This window comes from Balaenoptera musculus, chromosome 14, assembly GCF_009873245.2.
Source record: "Balaenoptera musculus isolate JJ_BM4_2016_0621 chromosome 14, mBalMus1.pri.v3, whole genome shotgun sequence".
Taxonomy (NCBI): Eukaryota; Metazoa; Chordata; class Mammalia; order Artiodactyla; family Balaenopteridae; genus Balaenoptera; species Balaenoptera musculus.
This window is the reverse complement of record NC_045798.1, coordinates 69,354,095-69,370,391: the sequence shown is the minus strand read 5'-3', so window position 1 is coordinate 69,370,391 and position 16,297 is coordinate 69,354,095. Positions and strand designations below refer to the sequence as shown.

General features: G+C 37.1%; 1 protein-coding gene across 1 annotated transcript in view; it reads right to left on the bottom strand.

The window, feature by feature from the left end:
* Positions 1-16,297, bottom strand: part of DCC (DCC netrin 1 receptor) — a 1,185,086-nt gene that overhangs the window by 145,306 nt on the left and 1,023,483 nt on the right. Inside the window, 1 exon segment of the mRNA XM_036823865.1 lies at positions 5,577-5,672. Within this exon segment, the coding sequence (XP_036679760.1) occupies positions 5,577-5,672 (96 nt within the window).

Below are 16,297 nucleotides of genomic sequence, written 5' to 3'. Positions count from 1 at the left end.
TATTGCTAGATTACAAAAGTAACTGACTATTTTCCATAATTTACTCATTTCCTTAGAGTGGTTTTATCAATGTGGCTGTCACTTCTAGTTATATATTTTAAAAGTCCATATTTTTCTTGGAATGTTGTACACTGTTTCTTAAAAGATCCAGTATAGAATTCATCAGTTTTATAACTATGCAGATAACTTAAAATAACAAAGTACTAAGGAGTGTCTGGTTTATTTCCTCCTGCAAAGGAAATAAATGCCTGCCTAATATCTGCTTTGTTATTTGTTTGTTTTTCTCTTCCTTCTCTAACTTGATTTGCTATCTCTAATGCATTTATTATTACTTAGATCCTACCTGCATAAATATTGTTTAGGTAAGAAACAAACAAAGGATAAAAGACCAAAGGGCCCTGAGGTCTACAGCAATCTGTCTATGGCTATGACTGCACAAAGCCAGACCAAGTCTGTGGTCCACATGGTTCAATGATGTGATAATTAGGTTTACACAGCACATAGTTTGGTTAGATTGAACTTCTTAGAGAAAGTGTAGAAGTGTCCATTTTACCCACATTCTCACAGAGTAATTAAGTAATTAAGTTTTTTAAGGCATTTCTGTATCTACATTCCTTGTTTGAAAATTTTAAGTTCCATGGAAAGACTTCATATTATTGGGTGGGGAGACAGAATGAACTACCTACAACCTAATGAGATTTGTGCTGAGATATACACATGCTGAGGTACACACATCCATAACACAAACAGAATCTGCATAATGATGTGTGTGGTTTCATAAGATTCTCTAGAAAAATCTTATATTTGTTTTTACGCTGGGGATGTCAGAATCAGGGGAGCCTATTTTGTGGCCGCAGTTGGAGTCCAGTTTTGAGGCTTTTATTTATTACCTAAGACATTTAAATCTGCTAAAATTTTCCTTGAAATCATATAACATGTATCCTCACTAACAAAAAACAAGATGAGCTCTTAAGCTGGGCATTTGATGGCATTTGGGGAGATGAGACGTACTAAAATGTAGAGTATCTGAAGCAGTAAACATACAGAGCTTATATTTTTAAATACAGTATAGAGACCGCGGGCTGATTCTGATGATTACTTCACTTTGTCCACTGAATTTTAAATGTCTACCCCCTACTCATCACTGTTTTCCAATGAATTATTTAGTACTTTACTGGGCTGTGGTCTTTGGAGCAAAATATAAAATCTGAAAACAAAAACAGAACAAAAGGAAGACCAAGAAAAGAAAAAAACAAAACAATAGAAAGAGAGAGAAAGAAAAATATGTGTTTAAAATTTAATGATAGAGCCCAGGCTTTTTGTATTTCCTTTGACGTGTCTTTTTATTAAGGGCTCCTTTAAACCCAAATGGATTTATGAAATGATGAAGGGGCAGCTGAAGACACTGCAGCCTCTAGGAGGATCGCAATCTGTCATCAGGCTGGTGCATCGGTGGAACCTTTTGGCGAAACTAGAGCAGGTGCTGCCTCACTTGACTTGTTTCTATTCACAGCTGACTTACCAAGAAGAATGCTATACACAAGGGAGGACTACTCTCAATCACAAACTCCTTTTAGATCAACTCATATTCATGCTACCCTATCTGTTGTTCCTTTACTTAATCTAGTTTTGTTGATACACCTATACTAACTTTACAGTCTTTCACAGGTACCCTATATAAGATTTTGAAAAGTCATGATTCTACTTTAAGAAACGGTAATACTCAACCCTGTTATTTCTGGATTTTAGAAAAGTATGTTTTTCATGACTTGTTGTTGAGTTTCTTGGAGTCTCAGTTCCAGAATGCATCCTTAAATTTCAAGTAATGCTGTTTGTTGGTATATATCTATGAACTTATGTAATTCAAAAATTTCTAACCTGGCCAAGTTTTTCTTGCTTATTTTAGAGGAGTTTTTTTTTTTTTTTTTTTTTTTCCCCACTCATGGTTTGTCATTCTATTTGCCACTTCCTCCAGACCTGGGCTAATACAATAGCCACTAGTTAAATGGACAATTTAACTTTAAATTAATTAAAATGAAATAAAATTTAAAATTCATTTATTGTGTTGCACTAGTCAATTTCAGATGTTTAACAGCCAAATGAGCCTCGTGCCTGCCGTACTGGTTAGTACAGACACAGTACGGTATTTCCAACAAAGCAGAACTTAGTAGCAGGTGGCAAGCACTGCTCTAAATATATGCTACATATATTGCTAATTATCTTTCCCTCTCAGGTCAGAAACTGGGTGGTTGAATTAAAAACTACCTAAACCAAGTACCTAAACATTTTTTTTTTAAGTAATTAATTAATTTATTTATTTTGGCTGTGTTGGGTCTTCGTTGCTGCACACGGGCTTTCTCTAATTGTGGCGAGCGGGGGCTACTCTTCATTGCGGTGCACAGGCTTCTCATTGTGGTGACTTCTATTGTTGTGGAGCACGGGCTCTAGGCGCGTGGGCTTCAGTAGTTGTGGCACGAGGGCTCAGTAGCTGTGGCTCATGGGCTCTAGAGCACAGGCTCAGTAGTTGTGGCGCACGGGCTTAGTTGCTCCGCGGCATGTGGGATCTTCCCGGACCAGGGCTCGAACCCACGTTCTCTGCATTGGCAGGCGGATTCTTAACCACTATGCCACCAGGTAGTTTAGGTAGTTTTTTAGGTACCACCAGGTGCCTAAACAGTTAGTGCTAAACACCAACTGTTTAGCAGTTATTTTGCTGATAAACAACTTTTTTTTTTCAGTTTCTTTTCCCTCATATTCCTGGGTGCCTTATATACCACTGATTTTCAGGGGTAATATACAAAAGAGTGAAAAAAAAGACAAAAACACAAAACATAGCTTTAAACCTTTTGCTAAAAAGAGAAACCTATTCAATTCCTAATAGTTGTTTTGGTAAGAACATATAAGCGTATGGTCAACATATTGAAGTTCAAAACAAGCTTTTAAAAAAAGTAACACAATTGTACTTCATTTAGACATTTATAAAACAAATGAGAATAAACAAATTCAAACAACATACCTCATTATTCCCCTGCTCTCTTCCCTTCTCCAGGCTCAAAATGTCTTATTTTTACAACAATATGGAATAAAATTGCAAAAAATGCAGCAAAAAAATGAAACAACCTGCCCATTTGTTCTAGTGAAACTTTCCTTGGCTCTAACACTGATATGTTCCGAATGAGATGAGGTCCAGAGTAGACCAGCATCTATGAGCACATCCATCTGGAAAGCACCATAGCCTGATACTCACTCCAGCCTGATGCATTTACAGTCTCTGATTTTTTTTTTTTATTACTTTATGTTGGCCTCTTCCAAGACTGCTCATGGGAATACTTTGCAGAAGCTCAGAGACCGAAAATATCTTCTATGCAGCCCTTGGACACATTTATTGAAAGAGTTTCTCACAGAATCTAAACCTTTGATTCTGTTTATTTGTCCTTTGTTCTCCATGACGTGTGAAAACACAATAAAATAAGTCTGCTACATCTAGGCAGGGATGTGGAAAGGGCTGGTTTTATTCATCCTCTCCAACCCCTCATTGACTTTTCTTCAATAAGAAAATTCCTCACACGTTTTCCAACTTTCAGTATTATTCTATTTCTCAGATCCATTAGGATTAGTCATAGCAGGAAAAAATTGTCTTATGGATCACTGGCATTTTAGAAACCGCTCTGGGAATGCCATATGCTAAGAATTAAAGAATGACAACAAATGCTCAGGGGAAAGAAGTTAATAACACCTCAAATACTTCTTTCTGAGCAACCTATCTTCAGCTTATCTGAACTCTGTTATCGCTATTACTACTAGTTTCTGCTCAAAAATTGACTTTTGGGGGGTCATCTTAGTGTTCCTTCTTTGTGGGATTTAGTTTTGGTAAGAAAATAAGAGTTCTAAAAAACTGACCATGGTACAATTTTGTGTGGTCTGATCACAAGCCAAATCAATGACTCTTTACCATCTTTTATCCTAGGCAAGAAAGAGCTGGCTTACTGAATAAACATTATGGGAAGGACGGGCACAGCCAAAGTGGCTGCTATCTCTCAAAGAAACTTTGGCAGAGTAAGAGAATAAGGGGGAAGAGGAAATCCCAGCCACCCCCCAACATGTTATCTTGTAGTTTCCATCCTGGCCCTCTAATTGCCTCATCTCTCTATATTTAGAAATAACACGTTTGATAGTAAATATTCTCTAGGGTAATATTTCTTATTTACCCTTTTTGGGGAGCCATGAGCCCTTTGATAACACAATGTAAGATATATACTGTCTCCACAGATAAATTAATATACTGACATGCACCCAACCTTTTGCATACCACTCCAGACAGACAATAGACATGAAACCAGCAGCCAAAGAGTCAAGGAGACTCTGGAATAATATACTTGCCTTACAAGGAAATCTGGTTGAAAGCAATAAAGTGATGGTGTGCTCCAAAAACCATCACATAACAACTGTGAATTTGGTTTACAACTGTAATTCTCAAGATAAGTTTATGAATGAAGCTTCTGGATTTGGAAAACAAACTGTACAAAGTTCACATAAATTTAGGTGGTAGCAGAAGTCACAGGACTCCATTATTTATTTTATGTTCATTTATTCCTACCTTCCAGGACTGATACTCAGGCACCTCAGTAATTTTGCATGTTCTCTGGGGCTCGCTATGAAATCCTGCTCTCAGATCCTTTGTTCTCATTCAGGTGAAAATAGCTGATAAGTTGAATGAGGTCTGAGGGTTGTGGGTTTTGAAAGGGGGCAGTATTAAAGTATTCATTAAAAGGATGGAACTCTTGGGTTTTACTTTCACATTTCAGACATAAGGCTATTGGGGGTGGTCATGTGACTTTGGGTCATGTGATGGGTCATGAACAAGACTCACAGAGGTGGTACTTATTCTTCTTCTGAGTAGGTCCAGCCTTGTTCACAAATAGGCTCCATAAATGGCTTGGGTCTCACTTTCTTACCCATCCCTTTCTCATTTCCTTGAGCCCTGTTTCTCTCCTGTGCTACCTTTCAAGTCCACCTCAGGTAACAATTCCTAGAGGTGAGAAGTCCTTGAAGCAGCCAATCCTTTTAATGTGCAGAGGCCCTGGACACTGTTGGGGTGACCTATTGGCCCAGCTCGAAAGAAGTCACTGTGTGACGCAGCCAAATCCAAGCCAGCCCCATGAGGTCAGTTCATCCTTGTAATATCGGCTTGAAGGACCCTCTGCAAAGAAGCAAGTGTCCATTCAGGCACTTGGTGGGCTTTTTTGCAGAGACCCTCTTGTCTACATTGTATTGATTTGAAACAAGCTGCCCAGAGGAATGAAGAGTGGTATCAGGACGCCAAAACATGAAGCTACTGGGAGAAGACAGAATAAGAGATCTATGTTCTCTAATTCCATGTACTAACTTATAGACTGAATCCCTCTCAATTTTGATAACCAAAAAAATAATAAATGGTGTGTATACATATACACATAAGGCTTAGGACATGATTACATACATTTTTTTCTTTGTATTTTGTTTTGTTTCACTTTAGTTTGTTTTCTTCACCATAATTCAAATACCTTGTCACAAGAGGATTAACTACTTTAGCTTACCGGTTATAGATCTGGTGGTAGCACTTTCATAAAGAGGAACTCCTTCTCCTGCATTGTTAAAAGCTTTTAGGGAGATTACATAATGGGAACTTGACTCTGGAGAAAAACAGAAAAAATATGAACGTGTTCATTTATTTAATGTACTGAAATACTCAGGATAAACATTTTCCTGAAATCAAATTGAATATAATCAATTAAGCAAACAGTTGTTAAAAAATGAGTGAGTTTGATTCTGGGAAGAAGGTGGCAGTGGTGGCAATATAGTTTTTTGATCTTCCTGAATCTTCATATAAAAAGAGACAGAAGAACTAGATAGAAGACCAAAGGCATTTAGACATTTATGACAAAACGAGGTGATGAGGTCTATATGCTCACACCCTAAGATACAAGTGGATGTGGACAAACCACCAACATGTTATCATGAACCTGCATGTTATCAATATCTGTGTAAGAGAAATCAGAGGGAAGCAACAAACCTGAAAACAGAGTAATTCTAAAATAACTATCAAGTAATGCTAGAAAGTGCAATGGACCAGTTTAAGAACAGTAAATGTAAATACTTGAAACTAACCTACAAAGTCTCCTTTCCAGGACAGGGTTCATTCACACTGGGGACAAACTACTAAGAATATATTTAAAATTTATGAGTAGGACAGAAGCAATAGACATGAAAGGAAGAGAAAGTCCAGATCAAAGTAGGAGAGAGGAATAGTCATGAAAACTTGGAAAGCAAACTGCCATAGTTTTTAGTGTGTAACAGGGTTCAGCCAACTTTTCTGTAAAAGGCCAAGGTAGTCAATATAGTTGTGCAGACAACTGTGTCTCTGTCACCTATTCGTCTATGTTTGTTTGTTTACAACTCTTCAAAAATATAAAAACCATTCTTAGTTCAGTGGGGCCCAAACAAAAATAGGACCTGGGCCAGATTTGACCCACAGGCTATAGTTTGCTGAGCCCTGAGCGCAGGTCTAAGGAAAACAACAGGATAGGGAACTCTGTGTATTTAGAAAAGCTATTTGAACTTCTGGGAATGCAGGGAAACAAATCACATAAAAGCGAACCACAAAAATCTGTTGAGGTTAAATTCCTTACAAAACAAAATGAGGAGAATATCATTCTTATAGACAACTACACAAGAAAAGGATCAAAAATACACGAGAAAAACAGATCAAACCTGCAATTTACTGTTTCAAAGTGAGCTAAACAAGATTAAGAAAATAAAATGCCAGATATGCAAGAGTTACATAAATCAGAATTGGAAAAATTCAGAAATGAGGCGGCCTGGCTCAAGAAAGAATTCTACGTAAGTGACAAAGAAATTTGAATGGGGCAGCCCAGCTCAAGAAAGAATTCCACATAAGGGACAAAGGAATCCGAATGGGGTAGCCTAACTCAAGAAAGAATTCCACTAAGTGAAAAAGAAATTTGAGAAATAAAGTGTAATGAGATGAACAAATAAATGCAACAAGGAGAAAATGAAAACAAAAACAAAAGTAAATGAAGAAAGAGTAAAAAAGAATGCAGGAAAAAGTGACAAATATTCTAGAAGGAAGCTAACATTGGAGTAATAGTTGTCCTTGAGGAAAATAACCAAAGAAAGGGAACAGAACAAATATAGATGAAAAAATGTTATTCAAGAAATTTTTGCTGACTTAAAAAAATCTTTTAGGCACATGGACAAAAAGAATACATGACTTATAAGAGGGAAAATTAGTTTATTATCAGACCTTTTGACAGCACCATATTGTGCCCGAAGAAATTTAAGTGATTTTTTTGAGACACTCAAGGTAAGAAAATGTGATTCAAGGATTTTCCAGTCAACAAAAGTTAGCTTTAAATATAAAGGGCTCACCCAAACTGTTATCAACTTGCAATTAATCAGGGAATATTGTTCCCCTGATCCCGAGATCCACTAGAAAATGAGCTTTACACATTCGAAATGACCAGGTGAGATACTGACCTAATAGCTAACTGGTGAACAATAAACTTAATGAACTAAGACTAACTGAGGGTTAAAAGGGAGAGATTTTATTTTGCAAGGCTACATGTTCTGATATTGTACCTATATTATAATCATAAGATAAAATTAAGGGAGAATATGAATAGTATATGCAAAAATGTTTCAATAATTATTATTGATGGTGGTACTATTATTATTGTTATTCTGAAACCAATGTAATATGAGATAGAGCAAATGAGTTATCAGGAGAAATTCTAATTCTATCGTACCCTGTGTCCTTGAGAACTGATTCCTGGTGTGAACAAAAGATGAAGTATTGTGTTCCTAAAATTTAATTGAAAAATCAGTTTAAACTCAAAAGGTATTTTATCTCTAATTCTGTCCACTGAAAATGTCTAGAAACACTGACTCAATAACAATGGGTATCCCTAGCACCCAAACTGAGATTTTGAAAAAAATATTTTGCACTGCAAGAAACAAAGGCTTCTTGGGGAACTGGTTGATTCCAAGTGTGAGGCAGGAAACACAGCAATTGAGCCTGAGGCATCCTCACATATCAAATAGAAAGGAAACATTCAAAGACTAACAGGATTGTGTCAAATGGATTTGGAAATCAACTTGGACGAGTTTTCCACTGACCAAAGGTGAGGACAGTCTGAGCATCAATAAAGATAAAAGTTGCAATGAAATGAAACTTAACAAATATTTATGAATGTGTGAATTCATAAAGATTTTTTAAAGAATAATAAGAATTGGTCACTTCTGAGATTGACAGGGAACCAAATTACTAACTTCAAGTCTGGGTAAAGAGTCAAATATTTATCATGTCATTCTTGAATAAACTCTACCATTGTATAACCAAACAGCATGTGAGGGGAGTATTCTTTTACTGCATTATTCCTACTAATAAGAAACAAATGATAAAATTCAAATATTGCTATTTTTCAGCCACAGTGAACAAATGAAACTGTGCATTAAGCATTCATGATTGCTAAGATAAAACAGAGAATCCAGACATTACATACCTCCTAATGAAAGAACACACTACCCTCTAGAGTCTTGCCAAAAGGATCGAACCTACTTAGTCTGATCAAGCTTCTTGATCCAAATGCCAGTTTGCAGGAAACAGAGCAAAGAAACAGGTTGAACTCTAACTTAAAATAATTCATTAAGTGATACGTTTGTCACATGTGGTTTTCTGTGTCTGTGTTTTATTTTACAAAAAAAAAAAAAGCTTTTAAAATGAATGAATTTATCTTTGACAATGTTCTTTGAAAATTGATTAGATGGATTTTCCTTTGTGAAATTTTTATGTGACCTAAATATTAGCATTAAAGATTTGACATTCCAAACCACAGTGACACAAGAACCAGAATACAACAAGAAGAATAAAATAAGATTACATTTAATGCAGTCGAAGGGCTTCTATTCAGTGAATTGCTTCGCCTGCAAAAGGGGATATTTACTTTTTTAGATTTATGTTGTCAACTTAGTTTACCGAAAAGAAAGTAATCAGTCAACAAGTATTAAATGCTGTTGGAGATCCAAGAATATTTGGAAAAGATGGACCTCTGTTGTCAGGTTACAATCATAATTCCGGGCAGAGAAAACAATGAAAGACTACATAAAATTAAGCAGTAAAGTATGTGATGTAACTTATGAATGCTATATGAGTTTAGAGGCCTAAAAAATTAGTGAGGGATTGGGTCATCGAAGACTTCTTGGACTTGGAACTAGGACTGAAGGGCATGTGTAGGATTCAGAGGTAGAAGGATGGTAGAAGAAAAAAACATCTCAGGAAAAAGATGGGACAGATTGAAAATACAGTGAGGAGGATCACCAAAATACTTTTCTAATAGGAAAAATATACTTTATAGTTATTGGAGTGAAGTCAAAGTCTGATTTCAAACATATATACAACTATACTGTAAACATTTATATTAGGTTCGAACCATAAAAAATTACTTCTTTTGGGTGAAACTGCATTTAGTTTCACCTAATATACATATACTGTATACTTTCATTTGTCTATGTATTTCTTTATTAAGGGAGTGAGAGAGAGATCAGGAATGCCAAACTCACATGCTTAGAAGTTAGAATTTTATTTTTGTTTTTGTCTTTGTTTTTAAACCTGAGAGAGGGAGGGAGAGACAGATAGATAAAGATATTTGGCTACAGTGTATGAGAGACAACAGGGGAGAGAGGATACTGGACAGGAATTCATCTAAGGAATTCATCTAAGGAGCGGGGCCACCACTCAGCTTCCAGGTGTTATTAGCATATGGAGAGCAGTCCTGGTGTTGTCAAATTTTCTGGAAATCCAGATTTTTATGGGAAATCATCACATTTTCAAATGTTGGCAAATAATTCAAAGAAAGAAAATAAACCTGTGCTGGCAAAACAAAATATATCTCTGAACTGAATCCAGGTCCATGGCCACTAGTCTATAACCTCAGATTCCTACATATACAACTATATGTAGAAACATATATGTATTATGCAAATATATATGTATTCATGGAAGAAGAGGTCATAAAGTCTGGGCTTCCTCAGTCAAGATGTCAACCATAAGATCAACAGCAACCAAGTAGAAACTATATGATGTGGTAAAGAGGGTAAATATAAAATAATAAAGCAGGTCTCCTTTATGCAAGGTTATTGAGTATGCTTGTTTTATGTGGACCTCTCCAATTTAGACTGGAATTCAGAGGGGAGAATGTCTGACTTGAGTTCTGAACTTCCTGCTCAGGGTTCATGCTGAAACTTCCAGGTGGTGAGCCTGGTCCACGTTACATTGAATTCATGCCTTCATCACTCTGTCCCCACCTCCCAGCTGCCCGATTTATACCTCCTCAGACAACCGACTCTGTAAAAGCCTCTGCAGCATTACTGCACTATTATTGGTTTTCAGTGTTGGAGTATGCATTTATTCTCATTTTAAAAAAATTAAAAGTAACTCAACTGGTTCATTCTCGTTTTACTGGTTTGAATTTTTGTCTCAATCTGAATTACCTCATCTAGCTGCTCTCTGGATCCTAAGCAGTAGTCACCATTTCTTAATCTCCCCCGACAGTAAAGGCGAAGTCACTGTCATTTCAATACTGACTCTTGCTAATATCGATGTCCATCAAGTCTCTACTCATCTGAGTAATGGCAGCTTTTTCCATTCGATGTCTAGCCATGGTATAAGGTATGCTAGCAAAGAGTACGGAGTTTTAAAATTTACCAGCTGTTGGATTAATGAATTACACTAACTGCTAAATTCCACAAATCCTAACTACCCTTGGTACACCTTGACAGTGGCCAAGCTTCAATTTAAATAGAAAGTGGTAATGGCTCATTCTCAGGAAAGGTAAACAGATTTGCCTTTGGAGTTGCCATAACAACAATGGAGTTGTTACTGATACAAGAATATTGCTAGAGCCAGGGGTCTTCAAGAATTTTTGATCTGGTATTCTGCTGTTGTCAGTAATTTGAGGATCAGGTAAGTCCACTGACATTTGTAAAGTAACACAGAGCTACCTAAGAAATAAAAGACCTAAGACAACTTCACAACCCCTTCTGTCTACCTTTTCCAAGAAGCTTCTTTATGCTCTTCATACTCTACCTGCTACTCAACATCTTTCGGGCTTTCTCTGGCCTCCATATAGTGCTTTTGTCAAACTGCACCTGGATCTACTAAGGAAACCAACAGAATCTTTTTACACCCCCGTCAAACTTGATCCAATAGTGCATCAGCCTGAACAACAACATTAAAAATATTATTCGGTTATTGGTTAATAGTGGACATAGGACTGTATTGCTTTGATCCCCTTTTATATTGTGATGGAGGCATCTCGTTTAAGTGTGTACTGAGGTGGAAAGATGGCTGTGAGAGTGTATGGGAGCAAAGGAGAACAAGGGTTTGTGTTTTCTCCCCGTACAAAAGAAGAGTGTCATTTACTAGCTCACCACAAGAGGGCAATGTGGAGCTATTTTCCTGCACATGCTCAGAGCTCTTAAACTTTAAAACCAGTAAATCACAAAAGAATTGCCTAGAATTGCTCCCTCTTTAGAAGCAGCAAATGAGTTAAACACATTTAATATTATCATAATGAATTCCAAATGAATTAATCATTAATTATGGTCAGACCCCATTGTTCAGGAATACATTTAATGACAATTATGATAGTAAATTTATTTTTTCGATTTGCTGAAATGATACAGATATATAGGCTTGAAAAATGTATCAATTGCCTCTGAAAAATAACATATAGCAGTATTTTCTCATTTGAATTCACTGTGATTGAATCCTACTGAGATAACTTGAATTTTGGTGGATGTTCACATGGGGATTATTTTTAATTATGGATATTCTGAGTGATTCCACAGATTTCAAACTATTGATCAGATTTTCATCATTGTTTGGCCAACCTTCCCTATAGAATACATCACAATGGGATAAAGAAGGATAAAGAAATACTTAAGAACTTTTTGAGCATCCAAAACAGATGGCTTCTGGCCAGTATCTTCTTTGTAGCTAGGAAAAAGGGGAAATAAGTGCACATTTATTGATTATAAGGGTTATAAAGACAAGCAATGGGCAGTAGGGAGAATTTCTGGTTCTCCTTCCGCAGAGACTTGGTAGGTGAGAGACCCATTATTGTAAGAGCTTTTGTTGAGGCTTGCCTGAAGGTAGTGAGAGGCATGTGGCTCTCTGGGGCTAAGGGAATGAATCAAACAACCTGCAGACAGATCCTCTGGGGCTGGACCAAGATGCTGTACTTGGTAACAAAAGCCAGTAAGAAGAACATCATCATTTTTAATTAATATTTTGTGTGAATTAAATGCCACTGGCATGTGCTAGATTGACAGCCCATAGTCCTTTATTCATTACAGATTAGGTACTTCACTCAGTGGCCCCATCAATGCCAAGCGCTTTTCGGGGCCCAGTCTTCATGTCTCTACATCTTTTGCCCTCTGTTAGCACTGCCAACAAGTCAATTATAGAAAATTAGAGTGGTAGCTGTTTTCCTAATGCAGATGCCTGCTCATTGCAGAGAAGCAGGGCTACCCCAGGCACAGAGTACAGACCACTGGATCCCTGTCAGATGGTAAGTGTTACTGGACACCTCTGACCCCACTGGACCTGAACCATTTAATTAAGTGTAATGGGTGGATAGCAAACACAGACAATTGCATTGATCTCTTAAAAGCATGAGCAATTCATATTCAAGAAAGATGCAATTTATATAGTACTTTCAATATTCAATTCTACTTCATTACATATACTTGTTTGCAAATTGAATTAATAGCTAATCTAATTAGCACCCTTTGAAGGTTTCCTTCCTTCCTTCCTTCCTTCCCTCCCTCCCTCCCTCCTTCCTTCTTTCCTTCCTTCCCTCCCTCCCTCTTTTCTTCCTCTCTCCCTCCCTTCCTTCTTTCCTTCCTTCTTATTCTATGAACACTATCTAAAGAATGGTCAGATTATAACATAACTTGTTCATTAACCAGTCTTGCAGGTACCAGATACTCAGCTAGTCTGTGTAAGGAAGTATTTGAGTCTAAAGGAGAATCAACATAAATTTTCTTTAATCTACCAAGGTTTATCACCAGGAGGGAAATCAGATAATAATAAACTTTATAGGGAAAGTTTCACTGCTTGGCATATAGGAAGTATTTAACAAATATCTGTTGAATTGATGAACATGTGAGACACAGAAGGGCTATATTATTTAGTAAAGGTTAAATGGCAGCCCCCAATCAATCTGAACATAGAACTCAAATTTCTTGATCTCAAACTACACATTCTGATACCTGTAGGTTTATGAAAAATGAATCCAAAGAGATTGTGCAACAAAACCTCTCACTTGTATATTCACATTCAGTTATTCTTCCTCTATTCATTTGTTCATTTGCTCGTCAATTATCATTGAGCACCTTCTGTGTGTAAGACATGGTTATAAGTTTTCTAGGGTATGTAAGGATTTAAACAAACAAGCCCTTATTCACCTTGATGAATCTTCTAATAGAGAAGCTATGTTGGAAGTTTTAAAAAAATCAGAGCAAAGTGTTCTGGGATCAGAGAGGCTTTGTCGAGAAGGTGGCAGTTTTGCTGAACCTTCTGATGAAGAAAGGTTGAGGAGAGAGAGTGGAATAAGCAAATACAAGTAAACACCACATGGTGGTTGTATAATCATGCACATTAGGATCAAAACTTGAAGACTGACAATTTCTCCTCCTTTTCCTCCTCCCTCTCCCTTTTCTCCCTCCTCCTCCATCCCCCTCCAAGTAGTAACATTTGTTGGATGTCTAATTAGGCCCTTTGTTAACTATCTCACATCCTTTATTTTATTTAATCCTTCCCTTAATCCAGCGTCTGGCATACAGTAAGTACTCAACAAATATCTGTTGAATGGATAAACGATTACCCACTTTTTGTAGGTAAGTGGGAGAATTTCTAATTCCAAAGCTCAGCCCCTTATCCTTGCCTTTCACTGAATAAGAGATGGTGGGTTGAATAACATTTTGAATAAGTTTCAAACTGTGCTTTTAGAGATATTGATTCCCCAGAACTATGTAGTCCAGGAAAAGATGTTTAAAGCAGGTCTACGTCAGACACTATTGTAATTGTCCTGGCAAAGATCACAAAGGCCTGGCTTGAGGTGGTAGAACACAAATGAAGAGCAAAAGATGCACGTGAGTGACACAGTTTGTAGGTATATTTTGGAGGGACAATGAGGAGGGGAAAAATCTAGAATGACTTCTACATTCTGAGTCTCATAGTGAGCTGAAATTGTTGTTGGGACTAGGAAATCAAGAAGGGAGAGAAAAATTCCTGCTTCTGTCACGTTTGGTATAGAGAGGAAGGGGCATCACAGATAAAACAGACGGGCTGCTCTGGGCTCTGATCATGGTGTAAGAATTGTATATAAATAATCTGTACTATGGAGGACACTTTCTTTAAGCCTCAAGGAAGCAGTGCATCCCTCCAGATACTCTTCCAAGTAATTGTATTCCTATTTTTTTTTTCCCCGCTGAGTTAACTAGCTGTCTTGGGGTTATTTAGAGATAATCTGCTTAGAGTTGATGGCTCTTTCTTGATGAGCACTACCAAATTTATGTGGTATTTTCCATCACATTTAAGAAAAGCAGACTTTCATGTGTACTGTGCTCTGACTTTAAAAACAATTTTTCATCAGTTATCTCAAAGATGTTACAAAGAAGTTAGGGCGGGGATGATCATTCCCATTTTAGTAATGGAGAGACTGAGGTCCAGTTGTAATCATCTCAGCCAGAGAAGACACAGGAAGCACTGACTGTCTTCCATGTGCCCAGACTTGCTTCTCCATAGCAACAGGATGAGAAGGTCTGGGGTTTTCTCTGGACCATAATGCAGAGCAGACTTTAGTTACCAATTAGAGCAGAATAAACATTCGTCACCTGCTTTGGTTGGTGAGGTGTGCTTTGGCAGCCTGCCCTCAGAGTCAGAGAAACAATTAAATGCTTAGATTATAAAGCACCACAAACAGCTTACAAATGGGGCACTTAATGAAATGATTTCTCAGCAAAGCTTTACATGAGGAAATTATCAGAGACAATATAACCAAACATAGAGGTTTTCCTCTTTTCGTTCATATTTCTCAAGGAAATATTGAATTAAATAAAAGACAAGGTGAATATAGTGTATGACCATCTAAGGACTCAACTAATAAAAAACACAAATACTGTTCACTTAGTTAATCCTAGAAAACAAATCATTACTTTGGCTTAAAAGCCAGTCAGACTGACCTCCTAGCATAAAGGAAAAATAGAAGAATAAAATAATAAAATAAAATGTGTTTTGGTTAGGAACTGAAAGAGGAAGCATATCTTTCCCTTTTACAAACATTTGCTATCCTTTCTTCTCTTACTAATTTTTGTCTCCTTTTTCTATGCTTCTGGGGTTCTCTTCCTTACTCTCCTAATTCTTCTGGGTTTCTGGGAGACAGGATGGGAACTGGGAAGTAGAAGAGAAATACAAAGAGAGGACAAAGAGAAATAATAATAAGCATATGAATACAGAGGTGCAGAGGAAAAAGGGCAGACGTCAGTATAATGAGGAGAGTTTTTGTTTATTAGCACTGGCTGTACCAGATACCAATGTGGCCAGGCTTTATCAGGCTTATCTAACCCAAAGGTGGGTACAATGATTGTCCCCACTCCAAAGATGAGAGAATGTATTCTTAGTGATGGTCAAAGAGCTTGTTAATTAGCAGCGCTCAGATTCAAAGCCAGTTCTGTCCTACTTTTGCATCTACCCACTTTCCTATCACTGCAGGATAAAGATTAAGTAAGACATCAGGGGCAAGAGGCCCCAAATGGTTTACATTCTTTTTTGAAGTGGAAAAGTAGAAAGAAAGACACAAGACAGAAATAATTTGGGAGACTTTACCATGGCTCAGGTTAAGCAGAGCCCAAGTGGAATTTTTTACCTTTTAGTGTTTGAGATGTGTGTGAGTGTGTGAGTGTGTGTGTGTGTGTGTGTGTGCATGCGAACGCACACATGCGAGTATCAAAGTAGCCTGCTCAATCTGTCAGCTTCTATATTCACTCAGGTTCCTGCCTTCATCTGGATAATGTGTCTTGTTATTTTATTGCTAACCTTTAATTACCCAGGATGACAAATAGATAATACTCAAACACTTAAGTGGCATTCAGCCTGCACACATTTATGTGTATATTTATTCGTAATTACAGTGGTTATTTCTCTACGTACTCTTGCTTCTGCTTTCTTCATTAT